The following is a 22,692-nucleotide window of genomic DNA, read 5'->3' as shown; positions in this document are numbered from 1 at the left end:
TCCAGTCCTGGAGGGCCACAGTGGCTGCAGGTTTTCATCCTAACCCTTTTCTTAATTAGTGACCTGTTTTTGCTGCTAATTAACTTCTTTTGAATTAATTTTAATTGACTTGTTTTTCTAAGATTTGTCATCATTCCTCTGAATTGCTTCACTTCTTTCCTAAAATGGCACCCAACACAGAAAGAAATGTGAAGTGAGTAAGCCAACAGAAGACCAACTAAGTCAGGGCCTCAAACTCCAACCAATTTCACCCCAACCAGTTGCTTAATTAGGCACTGATTCTTGTTGTTAATTAAACCCATTCTTTAATTCCATGGCTTGTTGCTGCTGTCATTGTGCAAAAGCATTTCTGAAATTGTTGATTTTCTCATTTCTGTTCTTTATTTTCAGATACTGTATGATTGACACAGTTTGCTGATCATGTTTTGGCTCATTTTGTATGTCATTATTGTTTGGCATCTAATTAAGGAAAAAGAAACAAGTGGTCTGAGTCAAGAGCAAGTCAATTAAAATTAATTCAAAATAAGTTAATTAGGAACAAAAAGAGGTCACTAATTAAGAAAATGGTTAGAATTAAAAATTGTAGCCACTGCAGCCATCCAGGACCGGAGTTTGAGAACCCTTGTGTATATTTATATAATGCCAAGAGATGGCACCCAGGGACTGGCATCCCAGTAGGAAGTGTTCAAGGACCTTTACCTGGCCAGGAGGCTGGTATAATGGAAGGACAGGGGAAGACAGCCAATTAGGTTATATTTTTCCCAGGAAGCTAGGTGGCAGCGCACCTGGGTTACAGTGCCTTTATGGATACCCATGAGGCATGTTTGGAACTGTAGTCTCACAGAACAGCCCTGCTGGGTTCCATGGGTGCCATCAGGGGGCACTGAAGGGATTTGAGGTCCTTACTATTCGGGACTTCCACCACACTCAGAAGTGCTTCTTTCAGGCTATCCCTGGCACTGGTAGTGTTTCTGGGTCTGCCATAAAAGGAAGCCATCTGGGCTTCTCCCGTAAATAGAAACTTGGAGGAAGGAAAGCAACAGTCACTAGAGGGAGGTAGACAAATAAAGAAATAAGTACAAGGAAAGAAAGAATTGTGTCTGGCTTGTGTATCATTTGAATGACCTGGAAAGGTATCTTGGTTAATAAGTCATTTTATTTGAACTCAGGACTTGTGTCTGTGCTTTTGTGTTTGGGGTTTGAGGTGCTACAGCACCTTTTGTCATTCACTATATACAGTATATAGTCTTCTATTACCTGTATGGTCCTCTATTCTGGTCTAGACAATCAATACTGTTTGAAGCCGTGATTATTTGGTTCAAAAAACTGATTGACATATACAAATAGCACAACAACTCATCAACATAACAAACATATTTATTCTTTCTATTGAATTAGTAAAAAATGACTTACATAGTATTTGACTATAAATAATCATTACACTTGCATTTTACCTGAGCTATGATTAAGCACCTTTATTTTTTTCTAGATGACATCAACTGCATGTATACAGAACTAAAAGCAGAAGCAAAAAAAGCTGCAGTTATCTTTTCACAGAACAAACCAATTATGCCATTTGATAGGGAAAAAAGAACATAGTGAAGGTTTCAACTTGTTACTTCTGGCAGCAACGAGATATTCTATTGTTCTCTAAATCCTTATTGGGATAAAAAAAAACACAATGTGAAATGCAGCAAGACAAGCACACATTAAGTAGCAAAATTATTCTGAAATGACAGCCCTATCATACTGATCCCAAAAATAGATGGCAGATACTCATTTAGAACTGACAAACCATTGACCATTTATAACACTTTGTTTCACTGTTAATGAAGGCATTCAAATTTCCCAGATAATTTCTCTAATTGCATGTATTATTGTGCATTTTAACATATATTCTGAGGATGTGTCAAACACAGAAAGAAATTAGTTTCATAATTAAAAATAATCTTATGTAAATACACTGCAGGTCTCAATGAATCAAACACACACTGGGTGTCAGGCCTCCCACTGTCCTCAAGTAGAATTTATTGGTTGGATAATTAGATGGTACATATTTTTAACCTTATTTGCATGCATATTATATCTCTTGCAGACTGACAAGCAGCAGTAACAACAAAAGTCAGATTACCATGGGGAATTCCCACAAAGAAGCATTTATTCCTTATAATTTACAGCCTAAATTAAAATAATTTGATCTTTGACAAGCAAGAAATGTCAAACAGAAGGGGGTCCTCTACAAGTCATGACCTGCAGCTCTGAAATCTGCCTAATTTATGTCATCCACATCTTGATTCATATTTAAACAAGTTACAGTTTAAATAAATTATAAATATTCAATCTAATAGCTTTGGTATACCCCTGCTGTTAATTAATGGGGGTCTCAGGTCTTCTGCACAAACAGTAGATATTAAAGAGGGGTGTATTGTGGAATAGATGAGATGGGGCTTGGATCCATTATCACTCAATATTAAACGCAGCATGCAGCTCTGTGAATTAATTATCTGAACAATCCTTTCTACATCTTAAAAATACCTAGCCTTTAAGATGTATAAAATTAAGCTTTTTTATGGAGAATTAAGTTTTCAGGCAACCAATTTACTTTGCTTCATTACACAAGTTGAATGGACATATCACGCAGGTAATGTATAAATGCCAACATAATTACATAGTTGTGCTAAAAAAGAATGGTAGGTCTTCACTTATTGCATGGTAGACAGTCACGGACCTCCGTAAAAGTTGTTGAACAATATATTCTCAGTAAAAAGTAGCAATTATGCCTGTGTCAGTATTTGTCTTCTTCAAAGAATGTTTTTGTGTAATTTTAGCTAAGAATGGATTGGCTATGTTTGGATATCCACTAAATAATCTAATTCTGTAAATGGTGTGAGAAAATATGCAGTCTGATTAAAGTGTTTTTAATTGAATGCCACAATTTCAAATTGGAAATCTTTTGTCCTCCAGTAAAACGGCCTTTGAGATACTGTAATTTTATTGCTGACTCCATTTTTTCTAATCTGATTGTACAGTATCATTAACTACTGTAAACATAACACAAACAATTGCTTTTACTTTTTTTAAATAAATAGAAATTCAATAATCCTATACTATAATTACAGAATTGGTTTATATTTATTTAGAGTATAAATTTATATCATTCATTATTGTAACATAGTTACTTGTATTTCATATATTCTCATAATTTACCATAGTTTACATTTAACCATCACTCACCTTTACTAGCTTTTATCTGGGTAAATGTCTAACAGTAAAAATTAAATGAAAATGAGACATTCCCAAACATTAACAATACAGCAAACATTAATGGATAACTAGAAGCAACTATTAATAGTCTGCATTTTATAAAACATAAGACTCCTGAAAGAAATGTTTCACTCAAAAATTATGTTTTATATGTTACTTACCCCAAGTAATGTGTAGTTGTAACCAAGAAAAAAATTTTGTCTCATGTTTTTGTGAGAGAAAACAGTTTATGATATAATAGAATGTAATGGTGACCCATTCAGTTCAATAGCAAACACTGTAAAAAACGTTCACGAAAAAGCTTTAAAATTCTGACAAATTGTATCACATAATCCACAAATCTGTTATCCATTTGTACAGTCAAAAACATGCAAAATGCATGTATTATTTGTTAAAATATTATTATTACTTACTTATGGAAAACCTGGCGTACAAGATAAACAGGAAAAATGAATTCCAATAATTTTGTGCATTTGAATTGAAGAATTGATTCTTGACCAATGAATGGACACATGGAGGCATGGTCCTGAAAGTAGACTAATATAGTCCACAGAGGCTACATCTTCTCTTAGAAACTAGACTTAAACTTAGCAAATAGATCTTCTTCTCTTCAGGAGCAGAGAATTTCAGAGGGAGAGAGAGAGAGAGCTCGCAAAGAAAAGCAAACAATCAAAAATTCAATACTTGTGCTTTTAAGTTTGCCGCGGCATTTTTAGAGGAGCGTTAGTATCTTCTAAGCAAACAGCCTCTGTGCAAACAGCCCTCTGCTCACATCTCCTTCAGGCAGCGCAGAACGCCAGAGAGAGAGCGAGATTAAAGCAACAATCAAAAAATCAATACGTGTGCTTTTGTGCTTTTAAATATGCCGAGCACCGCAATAAAGCATTTTTTTAGAGGAGCGTCAGTATCTTTTAAGCAAACAGCACCTCTGCTCACACCCCCTCCGTCAGGTGCAGAGAATATCAGAGAGGGTGAGAGAGAGGCAGAGACAAGCAAACAATCAAGCTCCGCGCGGGATGCATATCTTATAGCATTGAGGAGTTTTAGTTAATATGTAATACATGCTCTGATTGGGTAGCTTCTAAGCCATCCACCAATAGCGTCCCTTGTATGAAATCAACAGGGCAAACAAACTGAGGAAGCGTGTGGCATAAATTAAAAGACCCACTGTCTGCAGAAATCCGCGAACCAGCGAAAAATCTGTGATATATATTTAGATGTGCTTACATTTAAAATCCGCGATAGAGTGAAACCGCAAAAGTCAAAGCGCGATATAGCGAGGGATTACTGTATTGTATTGTTTATTGAAGAATAGTGGAGTGGTGGTGCTTTGTGCACAATTATTATTATAATAAATAATTATTGGACTTTTTATCTGGTGTCTGACGTGTGGTCTGAGGGTACAAGGGTGCGAGAAAACCCTAATCTGTCACAAAGCTTTAATTAAAAAAATGAAGTATGGAGTCTTATCTGAAAGAGTCTTGTTTTTCCCTATGGAGTTGTAGAGAATATGGCGAAAAGAGCTGAGGAAGATAGTGGTACCCCAAAGTCGCAACAAAGGACCATATGGCAAAGACAACATGAGTATGGCACCACAAGCAGTTTCTTCACTTGAATCTGCAGAGATGACACACAAAACACCAGAGCATCAAAGAACTTAAAGGCTTAGTATCATAAAATGTTTTCCCAATGTCAATATAAATTAGAACTCAAAGTAGCTAGTAAATAGCTAGCAAAAGACCCGATTTCTCAAGTTTCATGTTTACCATGCAACAAGCTTATAAATAACTGTTACAAGGTTTTAACTAATTTAGAGACACACGCCCGATTTCCTGGATGCATTTTGATTTGCATTTAGAGCCAACCGGTCTGTGGAAGATGCAATGAATTTGGATTTAGCTTTCTTTGCCAACACCTTGATAAGGGAAGGGGTTATGTGAGGATTTTGTTTGTGGACTTTATCGTTGCTTTCAATATTATCATCCCAGAGATCCTAGATAAGAAACTCACCCATTTCAATCTGCCATTGGATTACAGCCTTTCTCATAGATAGATAGATAGATAGATAGATAGATAGATAGATAGATAGATAGATAGATAGATAGATAGATAGATAGTGTCAGGGATGCCAGGGGCCATGACCCGGCCGGGACGCCAGGAGGGACCGGAAGAGGGTCAGAGCCCTGCCTGGATCACGTGGGGTTTGCCTTACGGGTTGCTTTGGGGGCCACGGGTCAAGGGCATGGAAGCCCTTCCCTGTAGGGGCCCGTGGTCACCGCCAGGAGGCGCCCCAATGCCTTGGGGACTTGTTTCCCCAGCACTCCCGCCACACCAGGAAGTGCTGGGGAAGACTTGAGGATACCCGGAGAGCTGCGGAGAACAGCGGCACTTCCGCCACGCTGGGGCGTGGCTAGAGGAGGAATGCGGGAACACCTGGGGCTCATCCGGGTCCTGTATAAAGGGCCGTCTCCTTCATTCGAGGCTGGAGTCGGGTGGAAGTAGGACGAAGCAAGAGGAGTGTGAAGGCGGCCCGAAGAAAGGCATTGTGGCCAGGATTTGGAGGACTATTTGGGGTTGTGCACGTGACTGGGTCTTTGTGACCATTATTTGGGGGTCTTTGTGACCTAATTGTTGTAAATATTCTGTATAATAAACGTGTGGTGGTTTGGAAACAAGATGTCCGCCTGTCTGTGCCCGGGTGGCGTTCACAATAGATAGATAGATAGATAGATAGATAGAGATGACTTGAATTGCACATACTTATAAGTTACAGTTTTACAGTTCAGGATGTCAGTCACTGGCACAGTATATGACACATGGCTTCATTGTCTCTTTTATGTTTGAACCCATAACCCTTAGTACTGGTGCACCCAAGGCTGAGTACTTTCCCTACTACTCTTCTCACTATATAAAAATGACTGTACCTCTGTTGAGTTGAAAGTCAAACATCTTAAATTTGCAGAAGGCATCACACTAACATGCCTCATTTCAAACAATGATGAGTCCATATATAAAACTGCTCAAAAGAATTAAAGGAACACTTTGAAAACACATCAGATCTCAATTGGAAAAAGAAATCCTCCTGGATATCTATACTGATATAGACTGGGTAATGTGCTAGGAATGAAAGGATGCCACATCGTTTGATGGAAATGAAAATGATCAACCCTACAGAGCCCTGAATTCAAAGACGCCCCAAAAATCAGAGTGAAAAAATTATGTGGCAGGCTAGTCCATTTTGCCAAAATTTAATTGCAGCAACTCAAAATTGTACGCAGCACTTTGTATGGCCCCTGTGTTCTTGTATACATGCCTGACAACATCGGTGCATGCTCCTAATGAGACAACAGATGGTGTTGTGGGAGATCTCCTCCCAGATCTGGACCAGGGCATCACTGAGCTCCTGGACAGTCTGAGGTGCAACCTGGTGGCATTGGATGGACCAAAACATAATGTCCCAAAGGTGTTCTATTGGATTTAGGTCAGGAAAGTGTGGTGGCCAGTCAATGGTATCAATTCCTTCATCCTCCAGGAACTGCCTGCATACTCTCACCACATGAGGCCAGGAATTGTCGTGCACCAGGAGCCACTGCACCAGCATAGGGTCTGACAATGGGTTCAAGGATTTCATCCTGATACCTAATGGCAGCCAAGGTGCCTTTGTCAAGCCTGTAGCGGTCTGTGTGACCCTCCATGGATATGCCTCCCCAGACAATCATTAACCCACCACCAAAGTGCTCATGCTGAATGATGTTACAGGCAGCATAATGTTCTCCATGGCTTCTCCAGACCCTTTCACTTCTGTCACGTGCTCAGTGTGAACCTTCTCTCATCTGTGAAAAGTACAGGGCACCAGTGGTGCATCTGCCAATTCTGGTATTCTATGGCGAATGCCAATCGAGCTGCATGCTGCTGGGCAGTGAGCTCAGGGCCCATTAGAGGACATGGGGCCCTTGGGTCACCCTCATGAAGTCTTTCTGGTTGTTTGGTCAGAGACATTCACACCAGTGGCCTGTTGGAGGACATTTTGTAGGGCTCTGACAGTGCTCATCCTGTTCTGCTTTTCCCAAAGGAGCAGATACCGGTCCTGCTAATGGGTTAAGAACCTTCTATGGCCCTGTCTAGCTCTTCTACAGTAACTGCTTGTCTCCTGGAATCTCCTCCATGCCCTTGAGACTGTCCTAGAAGACACAGCAAACCTTCTGGCAATGGTACATATTGATGTGCCATTCTGGAGAAGTTGGACTACCTGTGCAACTTCTGTAGGGTCCAGGTATCACCTCATGGTACCAGTAGTGACACTGACTGTAGCCAAATGTGAAACTAGTGAAAAACAGTCAGAAAAGATGAGGAGGGAAAAATGTCAGTTGCCTCCACCTGTTAAACTATTCCTGTTTTGGGAGTCCATCTCATTGTTGCCCCTCTACTGCACCTGTTGTTAACTTCATTAACACCAAAGCAGCTGAAACTGATTAACAACTTCCTCTGCTACTTAACTGACCAGATTAATATCCCAGAAATTTCATTGACTTGATGCTATACTCTCATTAAAAAGTGTTCCTTTAATTTTTTTGAGCAGTATATATACAAGAGGCAAACATCTGATAGATTTGTGTAGCCATAATTATTTGGAACTTAATATTCAAAAAACACATGCTCACCTACCATTTGCTTTAAATGTTTTAGCCGATTTTTAATGGCAGAGTCATTTAAATTTCTGTAAGGTCACAAAACCTTAAATGTGACAAAACCATCACAGGTACAAGTATCATCAAGAACACCCATCAGAGAATGTTCATTTTGTGCCAGCTGAAACAACAGCAATCTTCCTTAGCAGTATTGATCGAGTTCTAGACAGTTCTACATCAGTGAGTCCATCACTTACCACCTATTTAAGTCCTATATGAGTCCACGGTAAAGAAGCATGCCGCAAAGATCATTGCTGATTCAAATCATCCAGGAGACCACCTATTCCATAGACTTCTGACAAAATCCGTATAGGCTTATAGGGTTGAAAGCTAAAATAACACTTAGGTTTTTTTTTTATGTTCAGTTATTCTGACTATCCAGGTTTGAGGTTCTTCTCAGTATCTATGTATACCGGCACACCTTACACTTTTTTCATATTTTATTTTGTATTTTGTTTTGTCCTTGTATGTTGCATCAGTGCTACCTGGCCAATAAAGTGAATTCTGATTCCTATTCTGAAACAAGCCCTCAGTCACAGTCTAACAGTTTAATTCACTTTAACACATGACTGTGCTCATGAACAAGGGTGAGCAAGGGTGAGCTGACTATAGTGTCATGCTAAAATGTCAAAAGAGAAACACTAACGTTGTAAATTCAAGAAAATACTAAAAACCTGTAAAAATGCTAAGAACACTCTCTTTTGTGTTACATGTGTGTCTGTCTCACATCCCATCTTTATTATTGATACATATACAGAATATATAGGAAACTACCCCTCTTTCTATAATTCTTGTGTCTGTGAAAAAATTGTATTGGTAAAAACAAGTTTGATTCAGTTACCTTGATATAAGTATCAGAGAAAAGTAAGAAAATACAAAGGAGCTTCACCAAATTGTCTCTTTAGATACTACCTTGCCAAAAGCAAAAGCTAAATATGAATTAATTGATGCACTACCAAGCATTAATCCATTCCTTCAACTAATACCGTAATGTGAACTTCAGAAAATAGAACTTTACGCTTAAACATTGGATACTTTTAACCCAAAATCCTTATTGACTCTAAGGTGACATCAGTAAAAGAATTTAGCTAATCACTGCAGCATGCAACTTCCTCTTACTCCCATTTGTGTCTCTTTTTTCCTTCTTTACAGTATACCATTATACTTCTATACTTCAGCCAATGAACCATTCAGCAAAAGTGTGCTAGGAATCGCTACTGGGGCACTTTTACTGTACTGTATATCAACAGCAATACTATTATATAATGCCTCACTGTTACTGTGACTGAAGTTTTCTTTCTTTTTATTCTGGTGTGTGTGTGTATATATATATATATATATATATACTGCCTTTAGTGTCCATCTATATATCTATCTAAATGACATAGGTCAATATGTTATTTTTTTGCTTTGTTCTTTTACCTTTTTTGTCCCATACTTTGCTTACATGCTGCTTCTAGAGTCATGTATTTCAGAGGTGTCAGCTAAATCCAAAGAATTACCCAGGGTCTACTATTTTGAAGGTGCTGGTGTTCCAGTAAGCAAAACCACCGCTGGCTTTCAGGTTCAGGATTAACCAAATACTTCCTAGTGAACTATGTTCTAAGCAAAAACTTTTCTGTCTTTTCAACTAATTTACCTTGCATTGGTTCATGTATGAAACTGTGAAAATAATATTGAAATAAAAAATAACTAGTGTACAAAGCAAGCAGCTGAAAGCACCGTATCACGTGTCATTAAATGAAAGCAGAAAATAAAATGGAATTTCAACTGATTAAAAATCATTCACAGTAAAACACTTACTACTGACTACTAACTGACCATGTAATAGTGAGCTGCACTTTTTGCCAAAAGCAGCTAATTTCACTTAATCCAAATGAAATCTTTTATGCTGATGTTCACTTCAGTGTACACATATGCATTATACATTTACTTGCACAAAGTTCACTCTACATGAATACATACTGTATGCTGTGACATAATGCAAGACGCAGCATGATGATGTTCACCATTCAGTAGTCACGCTATCATGTATTAACATGTATTTATATGTAGTATGTATTATTTGACTGTGATGAATACATACGTATAATTCTCACATACATATATGTATTTCATCTCCTTTTGTAAAAGGTGTGAGTAGACAGGAACGCTGTAATGTTTTGTAGAACTTTATTGAAGTTCCTGTCATTTTTCAATGTATATATTTGGTTTTCTATTAGGCATTTGTATCGGTTTCTAGCTTTCTTTGTCCATCTGGTTCCTGATGTCTTTGATCTCAAGAGCTAATAACCTCATTTATCTTATAATGGCTCTGCATTTTTTAAAGCATACTGCATAGCCGTATTCTGGTGCTTTGTTTGGTAAAATGGAGGAAGAGATATAGCTTATTCCAAAACTAAACTGACAGATTGAATAGAATAAAAAAAAATCATGTCTTCTAGGCAAAAATGAAGATCCAACAGACTGAAAGGAAAAATTTATTTTTTAGCTCATGGAGCCAGGGATATTATACGTACATCGACATACATGTGCTTAAACAATAATGATGCCTGCTATATGGTAGTATGCAATCAACACCTAATGAAGTCAGCAACACACAATCATGTGAAAATCAAAACATAAAGCAAAGGAAAAAAGCCTGTAAGAAATGCGAAGAACATCCTAAAACATATTCGAGCACCCCTGATTCAGACACACCCTTTTACTCCATATATGTTTTAAAGAATATTCAGGGTTCTGTTATTAATTCTGGTCTGTCTCTGAAGCTCTTTTAGTTTCAACATAAATCAGCCTCTGTGTCAAGTCCTGAAGCTAGCATTATTATATTCTATTACCAAACTTAGTTTTAATTTTTCTGTTAGATTATGCATTTTATGTACTGTTCTGACTGTTTAGATTTGCTAATATGCACATACAATGCATTATTTGAATTTGTCCCTTAATAGACACTAGACAAATACACTGCAATTTACTGTAGGTACAATAGTAAAAATCAAACAGCAATTGAAACTAATTTTAATAATGATATATTTCGATGAAATATAATTTTACTTAAATAATACATCAGTAAAGTTATCCATTCCTTCATTTTCTAAACATGCTTCATCAGATTGCAAGGTTGGGTCACAAACATAGCAGCACCATTCACAAGTCACCTGGACAGGACACAGGTCCTTTGCAGGCATGTGCATAGACACTATTACTCTCACTTACATAAAATCAGTTACCTAAGGAAAGAACCAAAGCTTTATGCTATTGACAGATACATAAATGAAAATTCATGAGACCAGCTGCATTTGTTGCTTGAGAACAGATTTCTATGCTTGCACAATCAGGGTATCTCCAAGGGCAGCTGAGGCTGTTTCTACAAACTACAAACGGCAGTAAAAATGTAGTTGGCAGATAGAGAAAAGGTGGTTATATCAGCTCCTGGGATCTCACTGATGCAAGAAAGGCAGCCAAGGTTGATAGAGATCAGACTCGGAGTGCCCAGTAGTGCTGTGTGGCTAATAAGAGGTGCTAAGAGTTGAATAGATAGGTTAAAAGAAGCTGCTGAAAAGACAAGTGTAGATGGAGAGAGACAATGTGTTAAAAAAAAAAAACAATGCAGCTGCAGATGAAAATAAAAAGATGTTGCACAGGATTGAAAGAGAATTATCAAACACATGATCAGCAAAAATGTGCAAATTATAAATGAATAAATAAAGGAGGTTTAGGAACGAATAAAGAAGACAAAAAAGAATACAAATGCAGCACCTATGCTTCTGGGAGGTAGAGCACTGAATTTGCTTTTTAATTTCAGGCAAAAGGCAGCGCTACTGTACAGATGTGTTAGAAATAGTTGTTTTTTTATTTTTTAGCAAAAAAAACAGCAAATCACAGACACCAGATGACTGGAACTAATAAAGGCAACTACTCTATAGCTACTACTGCAACTGTAGAGGCATCCCTCTGTTTTCATTTGTGAGAAAAGTTTTCAATAGTGTCCGGCTGAAGAAGCTGAGGGCTCATATTACTCAGTTGCCATGAAGAAACCGGATGAGTTTTGAAATGCCAGTTGCCAACATCATCTTATTGGTCCATATTAAATAAAATAAAAAAAAGTTTGTACTATCAAATGCAACTTTACCTTGACTGTAGACTTTAAAAAAATGATTTTGAAATGTAATGAAGCATTATAGCTTTCTTTATCAATGTAAATAAATCTTCAGGGCATGTTACCAAACATGCTGCAGATTTGTCATATTTGGTAGTAGTATGGCTGTTTCCTTTGAAATTGTTACTAAAGTTGAGCTTAGTTTCCTTTTTTGATTGCTTTATTACTGCCATGAATGGCAATGCTTAATATAACATTTTTGATATTAATGAGATATTGAAAATTAACTTTGCCAATAATATTGTGCCACTCAGCCACATCTCACTGGCAAAGGATCCTGAGACCTATGAATTAAAGTTAAGACTGACTGTAAGCAAGGACTAAGAATAAATTGATGCCAGCTACTATAGAACAAAACTCACAAGTCACATTGGTCAGTGTAAAAAGTAAAAGATATCAAATATTTATCTTACCATGGGAGATTCATATCGATAAATTATGGCACAGAAATGAAGGCAAAAGTTAAAATCAGCACAGATGTTTCCATCTTCCTTTGTTTTTTTGCACAACACAGTCATTATAAAGATCAAACTGTGCTTTTACAATCGTATTACCAATGGCACTTTAGGCTTCTGAAACACGGAAAAAAATGTCTACCATCACAGGTCAATTGAAGGCCTTTCAACAGCAATGTCTTAGAGCAATTTAACTTATAAATTATAGTTTTATCATATTTCAAATGATGAAATGTTAAATAGAAGGATTGCAAAAAGGCTCCATAACACATTGCAGGTTGTGATGTTGATGGGATGGATATGTTACTAGAAGATGCAGAGAATGGCTGGCTAAAGGTAACTTGCAGCAGGTGTCAAAGCAGAATGCCACAAAAAAGACAAAGGATGCTGATTATCTTTGGAGGAGAAAGCTTGCTGACCAACAAACCAGAACAAAATGGAAACAATACATCCTGTATAGTTATTTATATGTCGAATATTACCTTAAGAAATACAATTAATTATAATTCTTTTTGTACTTTAACCACAAACATGGTTAAATTCATTGGTATGTGATGTTGCAGTACCTGGTTCGGTGGCAAGTGAGAGAAAGACAACCTTGCGAAAAGACAACTCTGCGAAAGACAACTCGTCAACATCCTTTACCAGTTAGGTAATAGTTAGGTCCAAAGAGATTTTTTAATTATATTTAAATGACAACGTTATATAAAATGTTGAAAATAAATTTATATATTTGACAAACAAATTTTATTCTGCAGCTGGAGCAAACTCTATCTTGCATAATCTTCTGCAACCAAAGTTGTATTGATTGTAATTGTATGATAACGATATTTAGAATACAAAAGGTGACCTGCGAGTACGGCTTAAGGAATATCATTACTCTCAACATTTATAAATTTATTTTCAACATTTTAAATCACATTGTCATTTAAATATCATTAAAAAATCTCTTCGAACCTAACAATTACCTAACTGGTAAAGTATGTCGCAGAGTTGTCTTTTTGCTGAATTGTCCTTCACCAAATTGTCTTTTTGCCAAGTTGTCTTTTGCCGAGTTATCTTTTTGTTGAATTGTCTGTCGCCGAGTTGTCTTTTCGCTGAGTTGTCTGTCGCCCAGCTGCCCCTGTACGGCAATACTTATTTTATTCTATAAAAGAATGACTGGGGCCATGATTCAGATTATCAGCCCTTCTGAACAATTTTGGAACATCCAGTTTTTAATGTTCTATTCTCACCTTTGTATAAATTTTTGATTTTTGTTTTGTTTCAGTTTTGTGGTAGCTTTATATCCATCAGATTCTATTTTACTAACTTACTTGAATACTCAACCCCATGCGGGCTCATCTTTGGACTACCATGTTATTTTTTTCCTTCATATTTCTGCTGCTTTTATTCCACTACTTCCTGCATCCATTAAAGTCTTCCTGTTGATGTTTTATTACAGTGGCACCATTAATTACATATACATGTCTATCCATCTTCAAACCAGCTTATCCTTTTCAGGAATGTAAAGAGATTGTAGCTATCCTGGCACCACTTAGCGTAAAGTGGGAGCTAACACTGAAAAGACCACCAACCTATTCCACACCATTCTCATCATAGAATTTGAACTGACAGTATGACTTAATATAATGGGAGTAGCCTCTCATGAAGAAATTATATTACAGTGGTTATCTGAATCTGAAGTTCAAGAGATGTAAGACAACATAACTGTTTTTTTTGTCACTCATTAAAGTAATGACAACATAATTGATTGCTAATTTAAAAAATACTTGAAATCGACAGACACCTAGCAGTGAACTTGTAAAATAATATATATTTTTGAGTTACACACAATAATAACTAATCCCTGACATGGCAATATCTTATATTAGTAAGAAATAAAATATGAAAATATTTGCAATAATTACCTCAACTTCCAAGAATTCATTAAGTTTCTTGCAGGTAGCTGAAAATGTCTCAGATGTACCAAATTCAAAGTACCAAAACTTGTTTTTCATTCTGGAAAATATAACAAAGGGTGTTTAGCCAGTCCAGACCGGATTATACAACCTTATCAGAATATAACATTAGGTTTAAATTTGTTTTTCTACCAGATTAAACTGAAGAAAATGCGTCACACACTAAACTACTATTACATAAAATAGTATTGTACCTGTAAAACACAGCAAAAACTAACCTCCTTTGGAAAATTTAGGTAAAGATTGAATGACACTGTAGTTTATTTTGGGTTAAAAATGCATGCAGTTTTTAATTTTTTTTCTTAAATATTTACAATTTCATAGGTTTTCATACCCATTTTGTTTCTAACAGTTCCACAGTTCACTGTTTTCTTTTGAACGAAAGCCCAACTCATAATATAAAATTCTGAAACCCGCTCAATCCAATTCAGGTTTGTAGTTGGTGGTGAAGGGCCTATTATGGCAGCATCGAGGACAAGCAGGAAATCCACTGAAGAGCACACTCATTTGTATCTGTGACATACTGTATGGTTTTCAAGTTTGTAACTTTACTGGCAGATTAAAATAAATATTTTTTATATCAAATACAGTAGATCGGGGAATAAAAATTCTCACGTGTCACATAGTTCCTTTAGTTTGCAAAATGTACTTTATCAAATTTTTGAAAAAAAAGAGTGGATTAAGCAAATTAATGTTTAGATACAGCTTCATAATTATAAGTATTAAAAACATATTTTCCAGGCTGTATTCCAGTCACAAATAAATCTAGAAATATTATACATGCAATTGTTAATATAGTATGAGACTACTGAACAGTGCTCAGTCTGTATGTGAAATTTGGTATTTTTATTAGTAGGATGTGCATTTTTTAAATAATGTACATATAAAAATAAAACTGTTTAGGTGATAAGGTAATTTGGTATGCAACGTGTATCCCATAGTTGTCGTAAAAGACGAAAATTGTGTGAAAATGGACATCGGTGACTGAGGTTACTGCTGAATCGGTTTTTGGAAGCAATTGTAATCTTTTCCCCAAAGTTGTGGTTTCAACTTGGGATTCATGTGGTGACTTTATATTCATGACCAGACTACATTGTCTGTTCATTTGAGCATGTTGCATGATACAGTTAAGAGGAAAATTTTAAAAGATAACTCATAATTCAGCATTGGGATAAGACAGCAGTGTTCAGAGGAAATTCATCATTATTGGATATGGTAAAAATCTCGTACACCCACTTAAGTAAGATTCTAGTAAGCAATGAAATGTCACATCAAAATGTTTGTTGCAAGGTTATCTTAAACAAATTTTACTTCACCCATTCAGTTTGGTGCAATTTAAATCAATTTTCACTCAAGAACAAAAAAAATTCCAGAAGAAAGTAATGAACTATGGACTATTCTAACTTGGAATTTTTGTAAACAAATCTGTTCTAGTACCTACAGTATATCAATCAACTTGGCAATCAAATTGTAGCCATAGACAATTAATTGACTACTTAGAAATATTTAGTTAAAATTCCTAAAAGAAGCAAATCATGATAAGTAAATAAAATTATGGGTCCTGAAGCAAACATTGTAGCAGACCATTGCTGTTGTTAGAATGTCTGCCATATTCTGAAAAATTCAACCATATACTATAGTAGTAGAGTGTTGTACCTTGTTAGCCATAGATTGATACAGGAGAAAGTAGGGTGAAATGACACCTTATATTGGCTAACTAAATAGATTACAAATGCAAGCTATCAAAGCAGCTAAGGCACTTTGCCTGATGAAGGGGCCTTAGCTGCCTCAAAAGCTTGCATTTGTAATCTATTTAGTTAGCCAATAAAAGGTGTCATTTCACCCTACTTTCTCCTATAAGCATATATTATGTAAGATTATCACACATATATAACCACTAAAAGTATTGATTTTCCAGTTCTAGTGTGTTTAGATAATAGTACAAATAATGAACTGGAGGATAATGATTAATGGGTGAATTTTTTTAACACTGAGTCTTGCACACAGCATGTCATTTTCCAAAAGCACTTCTTTCTGACGTACATAAATTTTGGTTCATTTTTTTATTTGCATAACAAATGCCACACATATAGAGCTTTTTTTACAATAGATTTGTTACATTTAGTGCACAGGTTGGGTAAGTATCTTTTTTAGGTTCGCAGAGTAAGTCGGAAATTAGGACTGAAATAGCAACTTTGTGGTATAAAGTAGAGACCAAGTGAAAACTGGTTTGACTAAAAGGTCAAAACGTGCTAAATGCCACTCATTGGATGGACAAGCTGAACATTTTGGCATTCACTTTAACATGGAAATGCTCAGTAGACTGGTATTGATTCAAAAGAATTAGTCTGCCATATATGTATTATGAAGATAACAGAAAGAATAATGCTAAATAACCTTTTATTTTTAATTATATCTTCCATTAGTGCACATGAAATATGATTAATACTTATTTACGTTATTTATTGGGATCCATTTTTTGTTCATTTTTTTGGCTCCAATTCATTCTGAATTCAAGAAAGTGATTACCAAAATGTTTGAAATAACATCTAGCACTAAATCTTTGTGGTATACCCACTTTCTCTGTGCTCTGTGTTTACTCCCACATTCTGAACACATACATTTGGCATTACTCGCCTTTCTAAAATGGCATAAATATAACATGACAAGTAAGTTTGCTGCTTTACTTTCAGTTTAATACCGTGTATATTTGTGGGTACTGCCTTCTCATTTAGGATTAGTCCCCATATAGAGAAGTACTCCATCTTAATTTCTAAATTCAACATTTTCACAGTAGTACCATTGCAATTCTTTCTGCCTTATACCTCAAGAAACTTGAATTGAACCCAAGCCGTGTGAAATGTGCTTAATCTTCTTTTGTAGTGAAACTCTGAGGTCCTTTGGACTTATTACTACATCCCAAAGATATTCAAGTTAGGATATTCATTTACTGGGAGAGTATGCTGAAGTGTAAGTACTGAGCTATGAAGTTGTATCTGATCATACAACCAGAATCTTGAATTGGAGTACTGTAAGTTGGTTCAGAATATGAAACGATAGATATATAGACTCTAAATTATACATTTTCAAAGTACCTGATTCATTATCCCCCATCATGACTCTCCTATACCAGCCTACTGCATATGTAACCCTCATTTAAAATATGAATTCACTTTTCACTTACCAAACACTGATAGTGCAGAATACAATAACTGCCAGATGACTAATACACTTACTTTAAATTAGTTATACAGTAGTTGTTTCCCAACCAAATAATATTCTGTATTTAAAAAAAACAATATGTGAGTTTTAATATAATGGCACATTAACTAAATCTGGGATACTTAAGGTCTGCAGATCAAAAATCAATATACTGTAGAAACCCAGGCCCCTATTGCTCAGAAATACTCTCATTCAAATATGTGGTAATTTTATTGTAAACCACAATTCATTTGTACATTGGTCTCCAGAAATGTAAGCACTTAAATCCACAGAGTATTTAGACTTGACCAGAAAAGAAAGGTGACTGTGTTGTTAATATTTCATTAAATCTGTTCATGTTCTCACAAGTGGCAAATTAACAGGGGTTAACCATGGCACCTGGTGTAAAAACCAGCAATTACATATCAGCATGAGTGCAAAAGAATGAGATATTTTAGAGCCTCCGTAATTAACTGATATGCAAGCGCAATGAACTGTGATCTACTTAAAACAAATGCTGTCATCAAGATGCCCTGCTCTACATCAGTATAACTGCCTTGAAAGACGATGAATAAATACAATATGTGACTTTCACTTAGTACATTTTAAATGTATTTATTTATTTCCAGAAACTGTCAGATTGGTCTTTTGTAAAAAATGTTCTATTTATAACAGAGAACATTTTAAAATTGCATAATAAGGGTAATATTTCTGTTCTGAGCATTGCCAGAACCCACCACATCAAGAATAATTATCTTCCACACTAATATGTATCTCAGTACCCCATACAAATGAACTCATTTCAGACTCTACTGTATGTCATATTCAAGAATACAAATACAGCTGATCTCACAAGGAAGGCACTCTTATGACTGGTCTAAGTGCTGCAAAATACTGAGCAACCGAGGAACCTAAGCCAACTACTTAAAGTCTCAAATTACTGATCCAGCCTCCATATCTCCCTGTATGGAACCCATTACACAATAGTATTTATGTAAAATCAGATCAGCTAAGTTTAGGTCTAATCATAAATACTGTTTTTACTGCATATCTCACAACGTTGGGTGGCTTACAATTATTCCTTGAGCGTAACAGCATCATTTGGTACATTTAACCTACTGCACTTCGGAATTTTGTTTATATTCCAGTACTTTTATTGTGATGACACTTTTAGCCAACACAAAATAATACAGCTGCTTTCACAACTGAGCTCTGACAGGCAACGTGGCCTACCTATGGTCTCTTGGTCAGTATTGGCCTTGTGTTGAATAAATTAGCTATTAGACATCTTTACTCCTGGTGTCAATAGAGCAGGTGGCCTACAATTGTAAAGTGACTTTTTTGCAATATTTTAAACAGAACTTCTCTATTAATACCATAGACGCCACTAAACAGTTTACAGCATTGCACCAATGTTATGCTGCTGCATTTATCACATAACTATTCAAAACACATCACTGCACCACTGGTTTTGGTTTGACGCATATGCCTGTTCAAAAGCACACATATACACATGACATTATATAAATATTCAGTCTCAAAATCAGACTGTTTACAAGAAATGTGCAACAAAAATGATGAAGATTAGCTACAACAAATGTAAACATGTAAAAGTTTGCTCTAACAGTTGCAAGTAGAAGATCTAATTTTCAGTTACATGAACAATAAATGCTTGCCCAACACAAACTGTAATCGCTATAAAGAAATGTGCTTGCATGATCACAATGAGATCTCATGCGCTTTATTTAGTCTTTAAATACAACAAATGACTGTTCAAAGATCTAATGCAGTCTCTAAAGCTTTAATACAGCAGATGACATATGACAGGATGATGATCTCTAGCTGTCATTCAATTATACATCACACCTAGAAAAAAATGGCTGGTTTTGTACTTAAACAGAACTTTTCATACATATAAACTTGCTGAGTAAGTTTTATGGCACAAAAATTTACAGTTAATTGTACATTGAAACTCTTAAAACATGCTTTCAAAAAAAGGTGTGCTGCTATATGATGGCAACCAAGTGCTTTTTTTTTAATATTTCGGTATAATTCCAAACATTCATATTTTGCAACTACTTCAGCAGAAAACATGACACCATGAATACAAGATAAAAATCCTATATTGTCCGCAAGGTTTAAGAACTTGAACGTAAATATATATTATTCCCTGTCATTACTGTTACATGTAGGTTAAATATTAAACAATTTCCCTTTGGTGTTTCACATCATGTCATATATGTAGAAATTGAAATTGTAGAATTGTTTAAAAAGGGTATTACATTTTAAGAGTATTCTGGGCCATATTAAACAAACCTTCTTAGCTGGCTGAATATTCACTTAGGTTAGGTTAAGTTAGGTATGCTTTATTATATCAAAGGGAAATTTGTTAGTAGTTAAAAAATACAAAAAATAAGACATTGTTACACAGATAAAAGAAAATAAGCAAAGACGTAACAACTGACAACTAGTGTTATCAACAGTACACACACTCAAGATTAGTAAAAAGAAGAATAATTAGCTTTAACAGTACACCAAATAATAATTTAGAATTTAGCAGCAGCACAACAAGAATTAGAACTCAAAATGAGTATAGGTCTAGGAATAAAAGAGTTCTTTAATATGTTGCCTTTTACCATCAGAAACCTAAAGCAGCCTGATGGCAACAACTGAAATTTAGGAAAAAGGGGATGGCTACTATACAGAAGAACTGAGATGGCCTTCTTTCTAACCGGTTTATGAGATAGCTCAGTGACAGAGGTCTACTGCAAACAAATAACTTCACTGCTAGGTTTTATAAGTTTATATATTTAATTCTGAGGCTGCCAAAGCAACATATAAAAACAAATGTAATAACAGATTCAATAACGGAATTATAAAAAGTGCTTTGAGGTGTGTGTCTGTCCACTTTAAAACAACTGAGTTTCCTACGAAAGAAAATCTTTGAATTACCAGTGAGAATCAATGTAATTAAACTGAATAGAATTCCAAATTACTACAATAGGTTGACGCCCTGTTCTGGATTGTTTTCTGCCTTTAAGCAATGGCTACTGGAATAGGCTTCAACCCGGTGAATTGCAAATTACTGCACTCTTTTTGAATGCATTCTTCTCTATCTCTATAAAGCACAATTTCTGTTTCTTTGTTTATTATGCACAACTTTGTATTCCAAGCCACAGATATGAAATATTGCACACAGGTGCATCTCACAATTACTCAATACAAAGAGAAATGGCGCTGCACACTTTATCATTGTAGTGTGAGAGTTAACATGCTTTCCTTTACACCAAGAAATCTGGGTTCGATTCCTGTCATTTTTATTTTAATTATTCTTTAATCAATAATATTTCTCACTATTTTTCATAGCTCCAAGCCACTTTTGACGGGGCCATATTGTCTCCACAGTTATTTATTACAAATTGGGGTTCTTTGCACAAGAAGGAAAAAAAGTATATTATACAAAGAAGCTTTTCAACACTACCAAAATGTATTGACTAAATGCAGTATGTTTAAAAACAATAAGGTCTGCTTATATATCATTTGTAGTTACTTCTTAACTTTCCCCTTTCATAGCCAGGCAGAACCGGGTAATTCAGCTAGTATGCAAAAAATCTTTCTTAAGCAAATTCACTGCAGTAATATAATTACTTATTTAAAACAGTTAAACCTGAAAAAAATTCTCTCCTACATACCTAAGGCAGAGGGTAGTCTGGTGCCAAGAAAATTTAACTTGTACAATTGGATTGCATTTCCTAATATGTTTGAATTCTTCAATACAGTATATCATATTGTACAGTTTTGAACCTTAATCATCATGACTTTCTATGGAGATTTCTAAAGAATACCTAATATCTCTTCCTCTTTATTTACTCCATCCTATGCCCTCACATTTACAATCTGTTACATATGTAATATTACTGTTAATTACATCTGTACAAGAAAACAATAATAGAGAATAATGAAAATCAAAGAATATATTTTCTTCTCCTGATTTTTCACAAAGGTATTTATTGTGCAGGCAGTGTGGCAGAGAGGTTAATGCATTGGATTTCAAACCCTTAGGTTGTTGATTCAAATCATTCAACTGACACTGGGTAACAATCAACAAGTTACTCCACTTGGAAAAACAAAAGAAATTTAACCAATTGTATCTCAAATGTTTTAAGTCACCTTGGATAAAGGCATCAGCCAAATAATTTAACTATGTGAAAGTCAATATAACTTGATTTCTCCATCTTCATAATTTGCATAACATACAGACTTCATTTCAAAGCAGATACTGATAATGGAGATTGCAATGGGCTTCCACAGCCATACACATACAAAACAAGGCAATAATGGCAAAGGCACTGAAATTATAAAGTCAAAATAATGATTGTGGAAAACTAGTTCAAATTTCAGAACTGGCCTTGACAGTTTAAGCACCAAAAATCACAAAGAGGAGAAGTGAATTAAAGTTCCAGTTTTTTGGATGAGTAAATTAAAAGTGTAGAGACTGGGGTCTCTACTGAAAACCATGTAAACAAATTTCATATCAATGTCACAGTGTGACCAAAAGAAGGCATTCTTTCTTCCTTCAACATATGTTAAATACTTTAATTATTATATTTTATACTTTTCATATTATTGTTTTACATTTTTTGATATTCAGTGATATAAAATCTAAACTGGTATGTATTTTAGAACACAGATGTTTTGGTTTTGATAGATAGGAATCTTTGACACACATTCTTTCAAATTTAAAAAGAAATTAAGTATGTATTATGCAGTGTCCACTATACACTTTTGAATAAATTGCCTTTTGTGCTCATTGTATTATCTTGAATATTTAGTTTTCTACTTCTGTGCACTCAGTGACTGTACAACTATCATGGGCCTTTCCTGTTTTTTTTTTTTTTTTATTAAATAGATATACATTTTCAAAAACATTTTAAAAATCATTGATAGTTTGTATTACTACAGAA

The 22,692-nt window shown here is 35.3% G+C and overlaps 1 protein-coding gene across 1 annotated transcript in view; it reads right to left on the bottom strand.

Moving 5' to 3' along the window:
- The window catches only part of dgkb (diacylglycerol kinase, beta), a 738,105-nt gene that overhangs the window by 190,450 nt on the left and 524,963 nt on the right, over positions 1–22,692 (bottom strand). The window contains exon 21 of the mRNA XM_039736618.1: positions 14,477–14,567. Within this exon, the coding sequence (XP_039592552.1) occupies positions 14,477–14,567 (91 nt within the window). The remainder of the gene's footprint in view (positions 1–14,476; positions 14,568–22,692) is intronic.

The sequence above is a fragment of the Polypterus senegalus genome, chromosome 15 (genome assembly GCF_016835505.1).
Source record: "Polypterus senegalus isolate Bchr_013 chromosome 15, ASM1683550v1, whole genome shotgun sequence".
NCBI lineage: Eukaryota > Metazoa > Chordata > Cladistia > Polypteriformes > Polypteridae > Polypterus > Polypterus senegalus.
Note: the sequence above shows the minus strand (reverse complement) of the source record. Positions and strands in the feature narration are given on the sequence as shown.